This window comes from Lepidothrix coronata, unplaced genomic scaffold (assembly GCF_001604755.1).
Source record: "Lepidothrix coronata isolate B3197 unplaced genomic scaffold, Lepidothrix_coronata-1.0 Scaffold2, whole genome shotgun sequence".
Classification (NCBI taxonomy): domain Eukaryota; kingdom Metazoa; phylum Chordata; class Aves; order Passeriformes; family Pipridae; genus Lepidothrix; species Lepidothrix coronata.
In genome coordinates, this window is record NW_016690182.1 from 1,825,928 (window position 1) to 1,840,593 (window position 14,666).

Sequence of the window (14,666 nt, forward strand, 5' to 3'; positions counted from 1 at the left end):
CACGTAGGCACTCAAACTCAGCCGTGTCCCATGGAGCCAGGTGAGAGTGCCCATGTGCTGCCATAGTGATGTGTGACACTGTCCATGTGGGACAGCCTGGTCAAAACTGGGGCTTACAGTCCAAGGTATCTGTGGGAATACTGTGGGACATTCCCTACCACTCGGGTTCCTGAACACTGTGCTTCACTCCGTGGAGCCAAGATCCTGCTCGAGCAAAGCGAGGGAAAATGGGTTTAAGGTCTGTGGTATTTAAGTTGCTGGGTATTTAATGGCTGTAATTATTAATTTTTGAGACTGTACACACATCATATATAGTTCCACACACTATAGATAAATATATATATATATATATATATATACAGACACAAACGTATGTGTGTGCATATGGATATGCTGGGTTTCATGAGTAAGACGCCTTCCTTTTACCATTGCCCCTTCCCAGACCAGGCTCGCTCATTGCAGGTGGCCCTGGGGCGGTGCAGAGGCTCTCCAGAAGTACCAGGAGCACCTGGGCTCCTCCGGTAGATTTCAATGGCAACGAAGGAGCGAGGAGCCTGAAACTCTCCAGAAACGAGACTCGAGTTTAAAACACAGAAAGGTGTTGCGCACCCCTCCCCTTGGGGAAGCGCTGAGGAAGGTGAGCCTTGGCCTGCGCCCCTTCGCTTGGGGGTCCGCCAGCCCCCAGCTCCCCCGGCCCCGGGCTCAGCACAGCTCCCCTCGGGCCCGCGTCCCGCGCAGCCACAGGGCATCCCTTCACTCCCGGTCCCCCAGCCAGCGGCTATCCCTTCACTCCCGGTCCCCCAGCCAGCGGCTATCCCTTCACTCCCGGTCCCCCAGCCAGCGGCAATCCCTTCCTTCCCGGTCCCCCCGGCCGCCCCCGCCGCCCCGCACGGTCCCGCCCCGCCCCGCCCCCGCACGGCTCCCGCACCGCCGCGTTCCGAGGGTGGCGGCTCCTCCCGGCAGTGCGGTAACAGCGCGGCCGCCATTGCATCGCAGCGCGCCCCGCATCCCTCATCCCTCACCCCGCATCCCGCTCCCGCATCCCGGCACCGGCGGCGAGCGGCGGGGCGAGCGCGGGCTGAGCGGCAGCGGGGGGAGCGACCCGCGGCCGGGCCCCAGCGCCGCTGCCGGGAGGGCCCCGCGGTGCTCGCAGCGCTGAGGCGGCGGAGCCCGGGCTCGGGGGGATGCGCCGGTGGTGACGGGGCCGCGGCAGCCGGGCCGGGCCGGGCCAGCGCCGCCCGCCATGGGCCCCGCCTGAGCGGCGCGGCCGCGGCCGCCCCCGGGCCCGCGGGCCGGGCATGGGCGGCGCGGCGGCGGGCGGGCGCTGAGGGGCCGGCGGCTGCAGGATGGAGGCGATCTGGCTGTACCAGTTCCGCCTGATCGTCATCGGCGACTCCACCGTGGGCAAGTCCTGCCTCATCCGCCGCTTCACCGAGGGGCGCTTCGCCCAGATCTCCGACCCCACCGTGGGCGTGGATTTTTTCTCCAGGCTGGTGGAGATCGAGCCTGGGAAGAGGATCAAGCTGCAGATCTGGGACACGGCCGGGCAGGAGCGGTTCCGGTGAGACCCGCGGCGCGGGGCCGGGGGCTGCGGGCCGGGCCCGGCTTGGGCGGGGAGGAGGTGATGTCTGCGGGGGGGTGGCGCAGCCGGGTGAGGCGTTTGGGAATGAGACAAAGAGGAGTCAAATTGGCACCTTTTGTGCCCCCGTCCCCTGTTTCGTGTGTCCCTGGGATCCGTTTCCACCCCAGATGGCCGCGTGCGGGGTGCGCAGGTGTGCGGGATGCGCGGTGTGGGTCTCGCTGGGGAGGGGGACGAGGCCCGAGGCAGCGCTGGGGCCGCGTTTCACCGGCCGGGAGGTGTCCGCGCATCGGCGGATGCGGCCGGCAGGGAAGGCGCCTGCTCCCCGCCGGTGCGGAGGCAGTGACCAGGATGTTTCACAGCAGAACACTTACGCTGATGCTCGCTAAACGCAGTGGAATATGTGGTTTGATGCTCTGCAGCGACAGCAGAGCTCAGCTCTCCGTAGGACAGAGAAAGGTCGGGACAAACCCTTGGCTGTGGCTGTGCAGGGATGACAGGTGCTTTCTGGAGAGTGCCACGCCGAGCGCTGCACGGGCAGAGGCAATTTAGGAGGTTAGGCAACAGTAACGAAATCTCGATGAGGAAAGATAAAGGCAGCATGTGGGACCGTGCCAAGTTTCCCACAGAACTGTGGGATAAAAACAGCAGCCATGGTTGGAGCAGGCTCGGCCCCAGCTAGACGGGCTGGTGCCGTGGGACACATGCTGCTCAGACAGTGCTCTTTGGAAGGCTGTGAGTGTACCCGCAGCTCCTGGCCTCCTGTTGGCTTATATTTTTCATGCGTCTTTAACCCTCATCCGCTCTTTCATCCTGCTCCCCTCGGGAGCACTTTCTGTGCTCCACATCCTTGTGCAGCTTCACAGAGCTTCTACTTCTGTGCTGTAATGACTCGCCTGAGGAATGTTTTGGTTTCATTCAGTAGATGAAACCTCCCCTACCCCCACCCCTCTCACCACCTTCCCTCGCATCTGGCACCTGGCCCAGGATGTGCAGTAGTTGGTCCTTACCCACCGACAGGTTTTTCCTCTGCTACCTTGCAGCCTTGCAGGCGAGGAGCTGGTGCTTTATTCTGCCGAGAGAGGAGGTGCTTTAGCTTGCAGTTGCATCAGCTTCCATCTTTGGGTCTTGGGCTGAGGTCTGTAGGAAACACACCTGGGTGCTGTTGCCTGTTTCTGTCTTTGCTGTGAAGAGTGAGAGCTGTCGGGTGGCTTCAGTTTCCTTTCTTTTACACATTAGGAAGTTGGGGGCCCTGGGGGCTGCTTACCCTCGGTGCTGGGGGCTGACCCAGCCTGGCACTCGGGTTGTCAGCATGATGAGCAGGCGACCTTCAGTGCAAGGGCAGCTGCACTGCTGTGATGGGCAGCAGTGAGCACAGGCAGGAAGAGTGCAAGGGGCAGGAACGGTCAACGGCATAAAAAAACCCCTTGTGCAACTTTGAAATGCCCTTGCCAAAGTGCAAGCTGAGATTCCCGGTGTGAAAAGCTGGAGGGAAATGAGCAAACACAGGTGCCTTTATGGTGCACTCTGAAATATGAAAAAAATCAGGCAAAAAGTCTGGTTTGTGTTTATCCCTCTCAAGTCACTATTAGCCCTGTGGCAAATTCTGTCCCATGAGGACTGCAGCTCTTGGGCTCCTCCTGCAAGGTATGTTTCTTGGCCAAAGACAAGATTTAGCTATTACTGAAATAAGCCAAAACCCCTTGGACTTGTGGTCATAGGCAAGAAGCACCATGGAGCAAGTGCTCTCCAGAACCCTTAAACTTTTTTTGTCATAGCACAGGGAATTTCTTAAGAAGGAAATCCGTAAGAATGAGCTCCACTTTTTCACAGAGTTCTCAGGTTTGAGCATTTCCAGTCCGCTTTGCATAGTTTAACAGCTGCCCCATGAGGATGAAACCACTATAGTTATTCTGAAGACACCTTGGCATTCTCTGAGAGGCAGCTGTGCTACATTTCTGCTCTTCCTGACCCCCTGTTGTGAGCTCTTTCACTCTCCATAAATTAGAACCAATTTCCATGCAGTCAAGGCTTGAATTACAGTTAAGCATGTGCCAGTCTATTTTGCCAGACCAGCCCCAAAACATGCTGCCTGGGGCAGCACTGAGGCTTCTTTGGAGCTGTAGAAGAGCAGGGTGCAACTCTTCATGGATTTAGCAGGGTTTGCCCATCTCTTGTTGCTCAGATACTGATTTCTGTGTCTGAAATATGATGTTGTGTAATGCTAGCAAAACCAAAAGCATGTGCAGCTCTCGCTCCCTGGAACTGTGTCCCACCACCTACAGAAGAGCTGTTTCCTTCCAGCCAGCAGCTCTCCCTTGGCTAGAGAGGGAAATACTCCAACAAACAGACCTGGGTACGAGTCCCCACCGTGGGTGCAGAAGAGGGGAGAGTTCCCAGACAGAGACAGTGCCTTTATGTTAAAACTTGACCAAAATAGGTGCAAATCCCTGTACTGCTCTGCACCAGCATGTGAGCATGGCAGGAGGAGGGAAGATAGAAGTCTTGGAAAGGAATTGGGAAGGGATGTGCAGCAAGCAGGCAATATTCTTTGCTGCCTGTGGATTGGTAAGGAAAACTGTGGGAAGTGTTTTAAGAAAAGGCACTGAGACCTTCACCTAGTTTTACCTCGAAGCAGCATTCAGCTTAGATCCTGTCACATCTTTCAGAAGTACCTGAGGCATTGTTGATGCTGGCAGAGGATCCAGGGCTGATGGCATGGAACACAAGGGAGAGGCAGAAATGCCTGTGACAGTGTAGGGGTGAATTCAAAGCACCAATATCTGTTTGCAGCTGGCTAGATAGCAAAAGGCAGATCTAATTCCCTCAGTGCCAAATGTGCAGAGTGACTGTTGTCCCTCAGCCAGACAATTGGAGAGGACAAATTATCCAAGCGCAGCCAACTATGGTTTTTCCCCTGCTCCTGGCTTACTTCAGTTTTGCCTGTGAATTTTCACTGATTACTGCATGTCTGTTGATAAAACAATTCTTGAAAACTCCAGTTCATCCTTTCTTGGGGCAGCTTTGGCAGATACACACACTACAGGACCAAATAACCGGTAGCAACACTCTTTCATGGCCAAAAAAAGGACTTGTCACAAGGTAAAAATGCAGCAGTGCTTACATTTTTCCAGCAAGGAAGATTCAGGCCCGAATGTGAATTTCTCCAGGGACTGAAATCAATCACTGCTTCTGGATTTAGATCAAATCCATGACTTTGCAGAAACACCACCATTTTTCAGCTTCTTGGTTTTCCCACGTGTAGTAGTTGTTGAACTGTAGCTCTGCTCAGGCTCATGGCCTCAGCTTCATTCCCTCACCCTGTGCTTGCTGATTCCCTACTCCTGGCTGTGTTGGGCTGGCCCTGCTGGGAGGAGCTGAGGGAGATGGGCTCCGTTTCTCAGCCCACAGTTCCAGGATCTTTTTGGTGACTGTTTAATGTTGTCAGTATTTGCCAGGAACACGACCGACGGTGGTGCAGATTTTCCTCAGAAGCTGTTGTATCATTTTGCTGTTTCTTGAGGGGTCAGACCAGCTGCTCCTGTCAGTGCCAGTAGCAGTGTCCTGTCACTGCATTGTAGCTTTGACCAGTGGTGCAGTGTGAGAAAGTGTAGGGATGGGTGGATGTCCCTGTGCCAAGGCCCTGGGTGTATGGAGGGGAGCTACAACCCTGCCTTTCACATCTCTGACCTCTTGCTTTTATGTATCTGTCAGACAGTGGGTGTTTGGTTTCAATTGAATCCTTTAATTTGTCACAGAATTGAATCCTTTAATTTGGTTTAGAATCCTTCTAAACCAAAGGGTTAGATGAGGTATTCAGAGAACTTACATGGCAGTCGACGGGACTCTTCAGCCCAACAGCCAAGGCTATAGAGAGAACTGTGAGAGAAACTAGACCAAAAGTGGTGGGGATTTTGAACTGAGCTGTAATAAATCAGTGGGGCAGTTACCCAAGGGTGAAATCTTGGACCCAAGATAAATTGTCTCTTTGAATGACAAGCTCTACAGAGCACAAGCTAAAAGTGCTAAGGCGTTGTCTGAATGGGCTTCTCTGCCTGGTGTTCTGCAGGGTAGACAGGGGGTTGGTAATGCTGCTTTCTTGAAGGACAGATGTTCAGACAGCAGTAACTTAATGCTTTGTTGTGGCTCCTTCCTTTGCAGGTCCATCACCAGAGCCTACTACAGGAACTCGGTGGGAGGACTCCTCCTCTTTGACATTACAAACCGCAGGTCCTTCCAGAACGTCCACGAGTGGCTGGAGGAGACCAAGGTGCACGTCCAGCCCTACCAGATTGTCTTTGTTTTGGTGGGCCACAAGTGTGACCTTGACACACAGCGGCAAGTGACCCGGCACGAGGCGGAGAAACTGGCTGCTGCTTATGGTATGAAGTACATTGAGACCTCAGCTCGGGATGCCATTAACGTGGAGAAGGCCTTCACTGACCTGACTCGGGATATATACGAGCTGGTTAAAAGGGGGGACATTTCAATCCAGGAGGGATGGGAAGGGGTAAAGAGCGGGTTTGTCCCAAACGTAGTGCACTCTTCAGAAGAAGTGGTGAAGTCAGATAGGCGGTGCTTGTGCTGAGCTCCTCTAGTGAGGCGAGTGGTGATGAACTCTACTAACCAAACGTACTTTACTAAGCGAACTCGGTGTGACAGAGGGGAGAGCAACGCTCCCGTTGGGAACAGCCTCCCACATTGTTTTGGACACCAGAACAGAGCCCGGAAAGAAATGTTCTGTTCCAAATAACCTTTCAGAACTGGGGGCTATAAACCTGAAGCAGAGTGAGTGAGGGTGCATGTAGATGTTGTAAGGAGACAGGAAGCAGAAATGAGGGGCTGCACAAGACAGGAGAGAGTATACAGAGAGCTGAATGGGCTGGCACATGGCAGGGTACTGTACATGTCCTCTTTTAAGTAAATCCATAGCTCCCTGTTGGGTGTTGAAGCCACAGGACGGATACTTTAGTAGTATGACAAGTAGGCAGAAAGAGAGAAGGTAAGAGGACATCTTTGTTTGTGTCAGCTGTTTATTACCACCAGGAAGGTGTAAAGGCAGATACCATTTCCTCATAAGGTCAGTTCCACAGGCAGAGTTTACTGACATGGTATGCACACATCTGAGTTTCCTTTCTTATGTTCTTGAACCTAGTTCGATAGCAAAGAATATTCTGTGGGATTTAAAAGAGGAAAACAGTAGTTATGTGATTGGTTATTAAAATTTAAATTATCCCCCTCCTCAATAGTGCTTTTCTTGCTGTGCTGAACCAGGAGTCTAAGTGGCAACTCCTGCTGCTGTAGTGATTATTCAGTGCATTTTTTTACGCATTTACTGCCTAGGTGAGTACCTTGAAAGTACCCCAGGTTCAGGGCTTTCCAGTAGAATTAAGTGATCAAGAGCATAAAGAGAGAACCATGTCCTCAGGTCTTGTATCTTAAGGCCAGGGTGCTGCAGCCTGGGGTGGGACACACCAGTGTTTCTGTCTCACTAACAGCTCTGTACTGACCAGGTCACAGGGAGGAATGGAAAGGAGGGAGGAAAGAAACAAACCCAACAAAATAAAAAACTTGAAAAGCTTAACTCAGGTGCATCAGACATTCTAAAAGGTGAGATTTGCTTTTAAAGAAGTTAAATAGCATGGAAAGCAACAGCTTCCATCTGCACTTTCTGCCGTTGAGGTGTCACTTTCTTTCTTGGCCTCTGTGGAAGAGACCTGGCACTGGGAAGGTGGAGCACACAGCAGGAGTGCCTGAGCAGGTGGAAAAGAAAGCCACAAACATGCTCAAGAGTAAAATTTGTTTTCCTCCATGTTTTAGTTTGACAAAAGAGGATCCATCTCAGGTTGGCCATCATGGGATGGCAGCCGTGTTACAAAGGCAGGATGAAGGCGGATGTTTTCTGGGAATGCCATTCACCATTTAGAAGCTTTGCTTCTGCCAAGTTTTAACTCAAGCTTTTGAAGTGCAGCAGGGTGACTGTGCTCCTGTAGCAAACTAGGGAAATTCAGCCTATTGAGCAAACAAACAAAACTAGAGTGACTTTTTTACTTGCGTTTGCAAGCTTTATACACCAAACTGCAGTGGCCAAGAGGAGGGGATTAGGTAAAAACCACAGGAAGCATCTAGTATTTGATTTTAGGCCTCTGAGTAGAGAAGAATAAAATACTTTTTCCAGCTTTTTAATTTACCCCATCTATAGAAGTGTGGGTCTTGATTGCTGTTGAGTTCAGACTTTCTGCCTTTGAACCTGTTCTCACAGTTTGCAGCAGCACATGGGTGGGTCTGCACTGAGAAAAACACCTGTGGTTTCTGTATTGAAGCTGAAAAAACCCAAACCCAACCCAACAACCCAAACCCTGAACACTTTTATTTTCAGTGTTCTAGGAACAATTTCAGTTCCTGGGCTCTGCAGGGGAGCAGCAACGCTGCACCTTCTGGGAGGGCAATAGGGAGCAAGTGCAAGGAGGGGAGGGGGCAGCAGTGGCCTGGTGCTTTTCAGTGAGCTTGTCACTGCTTGTATAGGCTGTGAAAGTATCAAACACCTCGTTTGATACCCACTGAATGCCAGGCACAGTCACTTGTGGTTGAGTTGAGTTCCTTGAAGATTAAAAAAAAAATAATAAAAGAAATCCCATTACAAAATCTGTTTGTAGGTGAGCAGAGCTGGAGAGGATGGATACAGGGAGCGCTGCAGGAGCTTGGCTGATGCCCGGGCAGAGTGTGAGGTTTGCTCAGACCAGGTCAGTCAGTTGCATTTTCACAGAGGAAAGGACAGACACCTACCAAAGGGTCATTTTCTTCATGGAAAACTCACCAAGCAGCCACTTTGGCTTTTCAGGAGCCAGCTGGTCATGAGGTGTGTTATGGGGATGCAGCAGCCCCAGGGCAGAGCTGGTGTGTGACATGAGGGGCACTAAGGAGCTGGGTAAGTCAGGACTTGGATCAAATGACATTTTAGCAATACTAAAATTCTGTAATTCCCTGTGCAAGAACCTGGCCAGAGGGGAAAGATCACCTTTCATGAGACAGCCAATATTTTATTTAATGGGTTTTGGACGTTCCCCTTTACTGCTCCCAGGGAGAAATTCCAGAAAGCCTAAGCCAGTAAGTACATTCAGGCCTTCAGAGTAAATCTTCAATTTAAAAACAGAAGTGTCACAATTCTAAAGAGGAACAGTACAGAAGAAAATGTACACAGTCTTAACTACTTAGAGGTAATAAATTGTTATATTAAATGATAGAGAAATCATTATCTACATCTTTTTCTAATTCCTTGCATTTTCTAGACAGCTTATTAAAATATAGGAAATGTAGATTCATCTGTACAAAATTTGGAATGTTTTTTCTAAGATGAAGAACTTATAGGATATGCTAAGAATTCTTTTCTAACAACTGGTTTTAATGCTTTGACTTAGAGGGACTTCGAGATATCAGAAGGTGACACCTTTAACAGGATAAAGGTCAGGAGCTCTTATACTCTAGGACAAAAAGAGAAAAAAAAAAGAAAAAGCTAACTTTCTGTGGTTTCTGCCACATGTTAAAAACAATCTGCATGTTAGACTGAACTTGCTCAGAACCTCCAGAATAAAAGCGTACTATCCACTGTCCTCGCTTTGTTATGCACTGTAACGAAATGTGAAAATAACGCTGTATTTAGCTGTCTGTCTGTGACTGAAAACATGCTTGTATTTAGCAAAATGGTTACTACGTGATAATGTGAAATTCAAAACTTGTAAAGAAACTTTGGTGGTTCTTTTTTTTCCTTCCCCCCCTCCCCGCCATTCTCTCTGAGTGAGCTGCTGCTCCCTGTCCCGCTCTGTGCCTCCAACCCAGGCAGTGCCTCATGGCTGCTGTTCACTGTTCTCTGCAGGCCCCTGCTTTGCTCTGCAGAACCAGCCCTCTGCCTCGCTGAGAAAAGACAGCCCAACTATTCTGAAACAATCCCCAGACACCCCCTGCAGCTGCAGCTACAGCAGAACCGGCCTTGGCCCCTCTAGGAGGCCTGGTCACTAGCAGGCAGGAGTGGGGGCACAGCAGCTACAGCAGCTCCTGCCTGACTTGCTGCTCCTTCACAGAGCAGCAAAGACTCAACAGCACAGGCCAGAGCAGACCTGGAAAAGGGTTGGTCATAGGGAACCTTGGGCTCTCATCTGTGATGTTTGGGGGTTTTTCTTTTACTTCATATCAAACACACAAACCCCAAAACCTGAGTTATGATGGCCAGAGCCATCTCCCATCCCCCTGCAGCCAAGACACCTTTGAACACAGGAGCAATTTCAACTCCAAGGCTGTCACCCAGTCCCCCCTTACACGCAGCAGTAGGTCCCTGGCAGTGGCACAGCTGATTTTGCTCACTGCTGCTTTTGCTGTGCGAAAATGCTGAACTGGTCGTTTTGTTGTGCACAACAAAGGCAGGCAATTGCTGCCTTAGGACCAGCCCGAGGCAGGGAACTCGCTTCAGCCTGTTGGGATCTCATTAATCCAAACTGAAAATTGTAAGAGAAATCAGGACATGTTTGCAGCTGCCTTTCCATCATTGCTGATGCTCAAAAAAAAAAAAAAGGGGAAAGCAGCAGCCTGACCAGCCCCTCATCCTGCCTGCCATAGCAGATGCCTGTTGGAGAATCCATTACAGCTCCACCTTTCTCTGCTGCAGCCACAGATACTGAAACAAACAGCATCGCCCTGGGGGAAGGTACAGAGAAGCCCAGCCCAGGTACTTACTGGTGACAGTGCTAAGGGTTTACCTGCTCTTTGCCCTTCCCTGCAGCTCTCTGACAGGAAGAGTGCTGGTAAATCACTTGCTTTCAGTTACCAATTCAGATGTGCTGACTCACAGTCCCCCTTTCATTCACGCCAGGATCCAGCAGCCACACTTTTCACGTCTGCTGCTTACACGGAATTTTTCACCTCCCCCCTGCCCCAATTAAGGGAGGGAAACATTATAAAAGATCACACAAAGAAAGATGCACAAAAACAGCTGTTTGCCACAACTGTTTAGTTTTACTATTTTAATATCATGAAATAAAAGTACAAAAAATTTACAGGTATATTGTTTCTTACATGAAGATTGAACAGTTAACATTTGCATTTATTTTGCAGTGAAACCTGTACTCTCAGTCACAGAATGTGAATATTAGCCACTGACATCACCACTGAGCATTTTGTTTTAGAAAGAAACTGCAGAGGTAAAAGGCAACAATCTTGCAAGGCTTCGGAAGGACCAAGAAAATACTCCAAGAGTAACACCAGAGGTCAGGTTCCAGTCAGCCACCCCGATCTAACACAGGCTTCCACCTGGGAGGCCGAGAGTGCTCAGACATTTGAACTGGACATCTGGGCTAAGGGGTTGGAAATGGGGGCCCTAACAGGCTCTCAGTGTTGGGGTGTCCTTGTTCAACGTGTTTGCCAAAACAAGCAACGTGTGCACAGGTACGAGGAAGAAGGGGGTGAGAGCTCCTGCAGGCTTGACATGGTTTGTGCTGCTCACTCCATTTACCACTGCTGAGGACAAATCACAAACTGCTGTGTGTAAAGTGCTGAGGGCTCAGTAACAGGCAGTTAGCTAACCCATAATTACTACAAACGAGTTTATCCAAAGTGGATATCCAGTCCAGGAATGCTTTGCAGACTGATGCTGCCCATCAACTGACTGAAACAAAATCCAAGACTCCGCTCTATTTGTTCAGTTTCCCAGAACGTTACAGCTGCACATCTTCCCAGCCCAAGTCAAAGTTAACTCCAACAGCTGTACACAGAGATGAAAACCCTGCAAAGCCTTAACCCACTAAAATGTCAGACTCCATTTCACACATGCCCCTCAGCTTTTCAGACAGGCTTTCAGGTAGAAATTTATTTATGACAGACTGGTCTGATCAAAATACTATGTCCTTTGCTGGACTCTGTGGTGCTTTTTCAAATAATTCTTTTCATGAAGCATGCATGAAACCAAATTTTGAGTTTACAAATAAATAAAATGGTGCTCACCATTAGTTTTTATATATTTTACCATTTACCGAAATGCTGAAAGTAAATCAGTCCCGAATGAAGTTTGGGGGTGTTTAAATAAAAAATATTTGGAAATCGATACCACATTTAAAATTGGCAAAACTATGCTTTGTTTTTGGAAGGGTCCTGCTTGTTTCTTCTCTTTACGTCCCAGTTATAAACTCTGGCCATATCTGAGGGTGTGGAATTAAGGAAAAAAGAGGAAAAAAAAAAATTTAAAAAAGGGGAAAAGTAGGTTATAGAGCTGGCCACTTATTTGTAACAGTCAGTATAGAAACCACTTAATGAAAGGGCTGACTTGGTGTGAAGCCTCAACATGCAGGAACACTGGTAACTGTTGGTAACTGCAGCATTTATACCATTACTTAAAGAACCAATATCCAAATATTGCAGAGAAACACATTTTTGGTTTTACTTACAGCTACTCTTTGCTGATTTCAGTCAACCTGCCCTTATCAGCTGCATTTGCCTATTTCAGGCATCCAAAACTCCTGCAGCACTAAGACAGCTTAAGTATCAACTTGGAAAAACAAGCAGTTGTGCCTTCATTTACTAAATCTAATGCTTCAGTTGATGGCTACACTCATTAAAAAAAGCTGAGCACAGCCTAATCCAGCCCCAGACTTGCTGCAGCTTGGAGGCAGCTGCACTGGGTGTGATGAGCAACAGCCCAAACAACAACGTTCACAAGCTCCAGAGAGGAAGAGTCACTTCCTTTGAAATGGCCACTTGGACATCAATCCACAGCACCAATTCACACTTCTAACTCACCCCAGAGTCAGTCTGGGTTGCAACCACTGCAGGAGGTTTCATGGAGACACAAACACAAGCTTTGCCTCCTCCAACACACTGACCCTCAGCTCAGCCCTGCAAACACAACGTTCCATTGCACTGCTAGAACAGGTTAAGTTCACAGGTGCTACAGAATTTTAAGGGCAGCCAGTCTAGGATAAAAACACATCAGGAAATTGTTTGTTACCTGGATGTTGGCTTTCATAAACACCTCCTCCCCCACAAAGGAACAAAAAGGATACTGACTTCTGTAGTGGTGAACTGATCTCTGAGAAAATCCAGGTCTTCCTCTAGAAGATCGAGGTTTCTCGTGGCTGTTGACAAATTCTTCTCTAACAGAGCCTGAGCTTCATCAATATCATATTCAAGCATCACATTGGCCTAAAAAAGAAAGATTCATAAAAGCTCTTACTCTTGCATTATAAGGACTAAGGCATGCCGAACGTATTTTAGGCTGTTTTTTATAACTTATAACATTAACAACAGATTGTCCTGATAGGCCAAGACAACAAGGCTCAGGACAGGCAATGCCAGAATCCAAGGCCTCCACCCCTTCAGTGACTGAGTAATAAATTCCCCTAGTGTGACTTAAAGAAGTTCTCTTCCCATAACTAAGCAAGAAGGGATTTATCTCTCTGTGGATCACACTCAGCCTTTCAGGTATGAGCGTCTCACCCTCACCATATTTGAAAAGTGAGACACCTCGTGTTTCTCAGCAGCACCTTTCAGGCGCCACAGAACTCTAGAGACAGTTTTTGTGGGACTCAAGATTAGCCTCAGGCTCTCTGTGTGGAACACTGACAAACAGCTCACTGGCACTGGAACAAGAGCTACTACAGGTCTTTAAAGATAGAACAGGTATAGAAGTCCTGTCTGACACTGTGGTGGTGGTTTTTAATCCACAAATGGTTATTTCAGTAAGAAACTACCAAAGAAGAGATAAAAGAGCAATGTCAGGTGAAGATGCACCACTGAAGCTTTGTCCCATTCAAGAACTGTGCCCTGAGCAGAGCCGTGTGCTGGGACTGACAGGATTCCAGGGAAGGCTATGCAGAGCTGCCAGAGCTGGATAAGCCTTTCTTGTCCAAAGTAAGTGGAAGGTAGAGCTGCCCCAGTAATAGTGACAGGCACAGCCCAACACACAGACTGTAAGCATCAGGGAGGAGAAAGGCAGAAGGCCAAGAACACCTATACAGAGTAACTGCTTGAGACACTTCATTATTGCTTTTCAACGTGAACTGTCAATGGGATGAACTTTCTCTGATGTTATGAAATAAACCTGGGATGCTCCATGAAAGCCAGTGTTTGTGAATTCTGAAGACAGTCTCCTGAAAGGAGGCATCACAAAAATCTTCTCTTTTTATGATAGAAGTGGGACAAGTTGGGAGCAACTGTCCAATTAGTCTGGATGCTTCATGTGTATAAACAATGTTTCTGTGCTAACCAAGGGGTTTGTTTGGCAGCCAACACTGGGATTTAGGAACATCTGTGATTTAAAAGTCTCAAAATAAGCATCAGCAGGTTATCTCCACATATCAGGAAGCCTCTAAATACAAAATACCCCAACGTGATATTCCTTAAGACCTTAGAAATCTGGGGTGTGAGCACTGATCCCACCCAGCTTTAGCACAAATTCCACTCTAAATGCTGGCAGGTACCTGTGAGCAATGGAAATCCCACCTTTCCCTAAAAAGGTGCATGAAAAGGGAAAGCAAGATGCTAAATAGGAATACTACAGAGAAGATGGGAAGCTACTTGCCAAACTAAGTTATTTTGCTGGGCACATTCCCAGCCCAGGCAATGTGGGATGGTAATTTGAACCAAAAAGTGACGGAAGTGGTAAGGAAAACATAAACAAAGTTTTTGTAAAGAACAATCCAGCAAAATGACAATTCTCTGAAGTCTTACTGTTCAGGCACTAAATAAAACAGAACATGAAACTTTCACTAGCACACTGAAGTTGTCTTGTTAGATGTGCTCTGCTGCCAGGGCACGGCTCTGCCACACACCCCTGAACAGAATGGTGCCCACAACCACGGGGAGACAGCAACCAAAACTTCCTTTTACAAGCCTTTTAAAAGTTATTTAAGCAGTTTCAGAGAAAGTTCCATTTTACTTACCCCCAACCACAAACAAACTTTATCTGTAGGAGGAACTGAAGCTTTGCAGTAGAGATTATCTGCCAATAAAAATCTGGTTTCCATTGGTTGTGTGGAATCCTTAAGACAAATGATAAAACTTACAGTTGCTATTTTCACTGGAAACTTATGTCAAAGATATAAAA

General features: G+C 48.6%; 2 protein-coding genes across 3 annotated transcripts in view; one reads left to right on the forward strand and one right to left on the reverse strand.

Moving 5' to 3' along the window:
* Window positions 1-1,325: 1,325 nt before the first annotated feature.
* On the forward strand, window positions 1,326-9,323 carry RAB39B (RAB39B, member RAS oncogene family). Its single transcript, XM_017815541.1, has 2 exons — window positions 1,326-1,561; window positions 5,741-9,323. Exons 1-2 carry the CDS (start codon window positions 1,347-1,349, stop codon window positions 6,165-6,167), a joined length of 642 nt encoding a protein of 213 aa, XP_017671030.1. The 5' UTR covers window positions 1,326-1,346; the 3' UTR covers window positions 6,168-9,323.
* Window positions 9,324-10,563: 1,240 nt separating this feature from the next.
* Window positions 10,564-14,666, reverse strand: part of LOC108497658 (prefoldin subunit 3) — a 41,054-nt gene continuing 36,951 nt past the window's right edge. For both annotated transcript variants that reach the window (XM_017815526.1, XM_017815517.1), the window contains 3 exons: window positions 14,503-14,601; window positions 12,625-12,763; window positions 10,564-11,763 (listed from right to left, as the gene is read on the reverse strand). In XM_017815526.1, coding sequence (XP_017671015.1) covers window positions 11,693-11,763; window positions 12,625-12,763; window positions 14,503-14,601 — 309 coding nt within the window. In that variant the 3' untranslated portion in view covers window positions 10,564-11,692. The remainder of the gene's footprint in view (window positions 11,764-12,624; window positions 12,764-14,502; window positions 14,602-14,666) is intronic.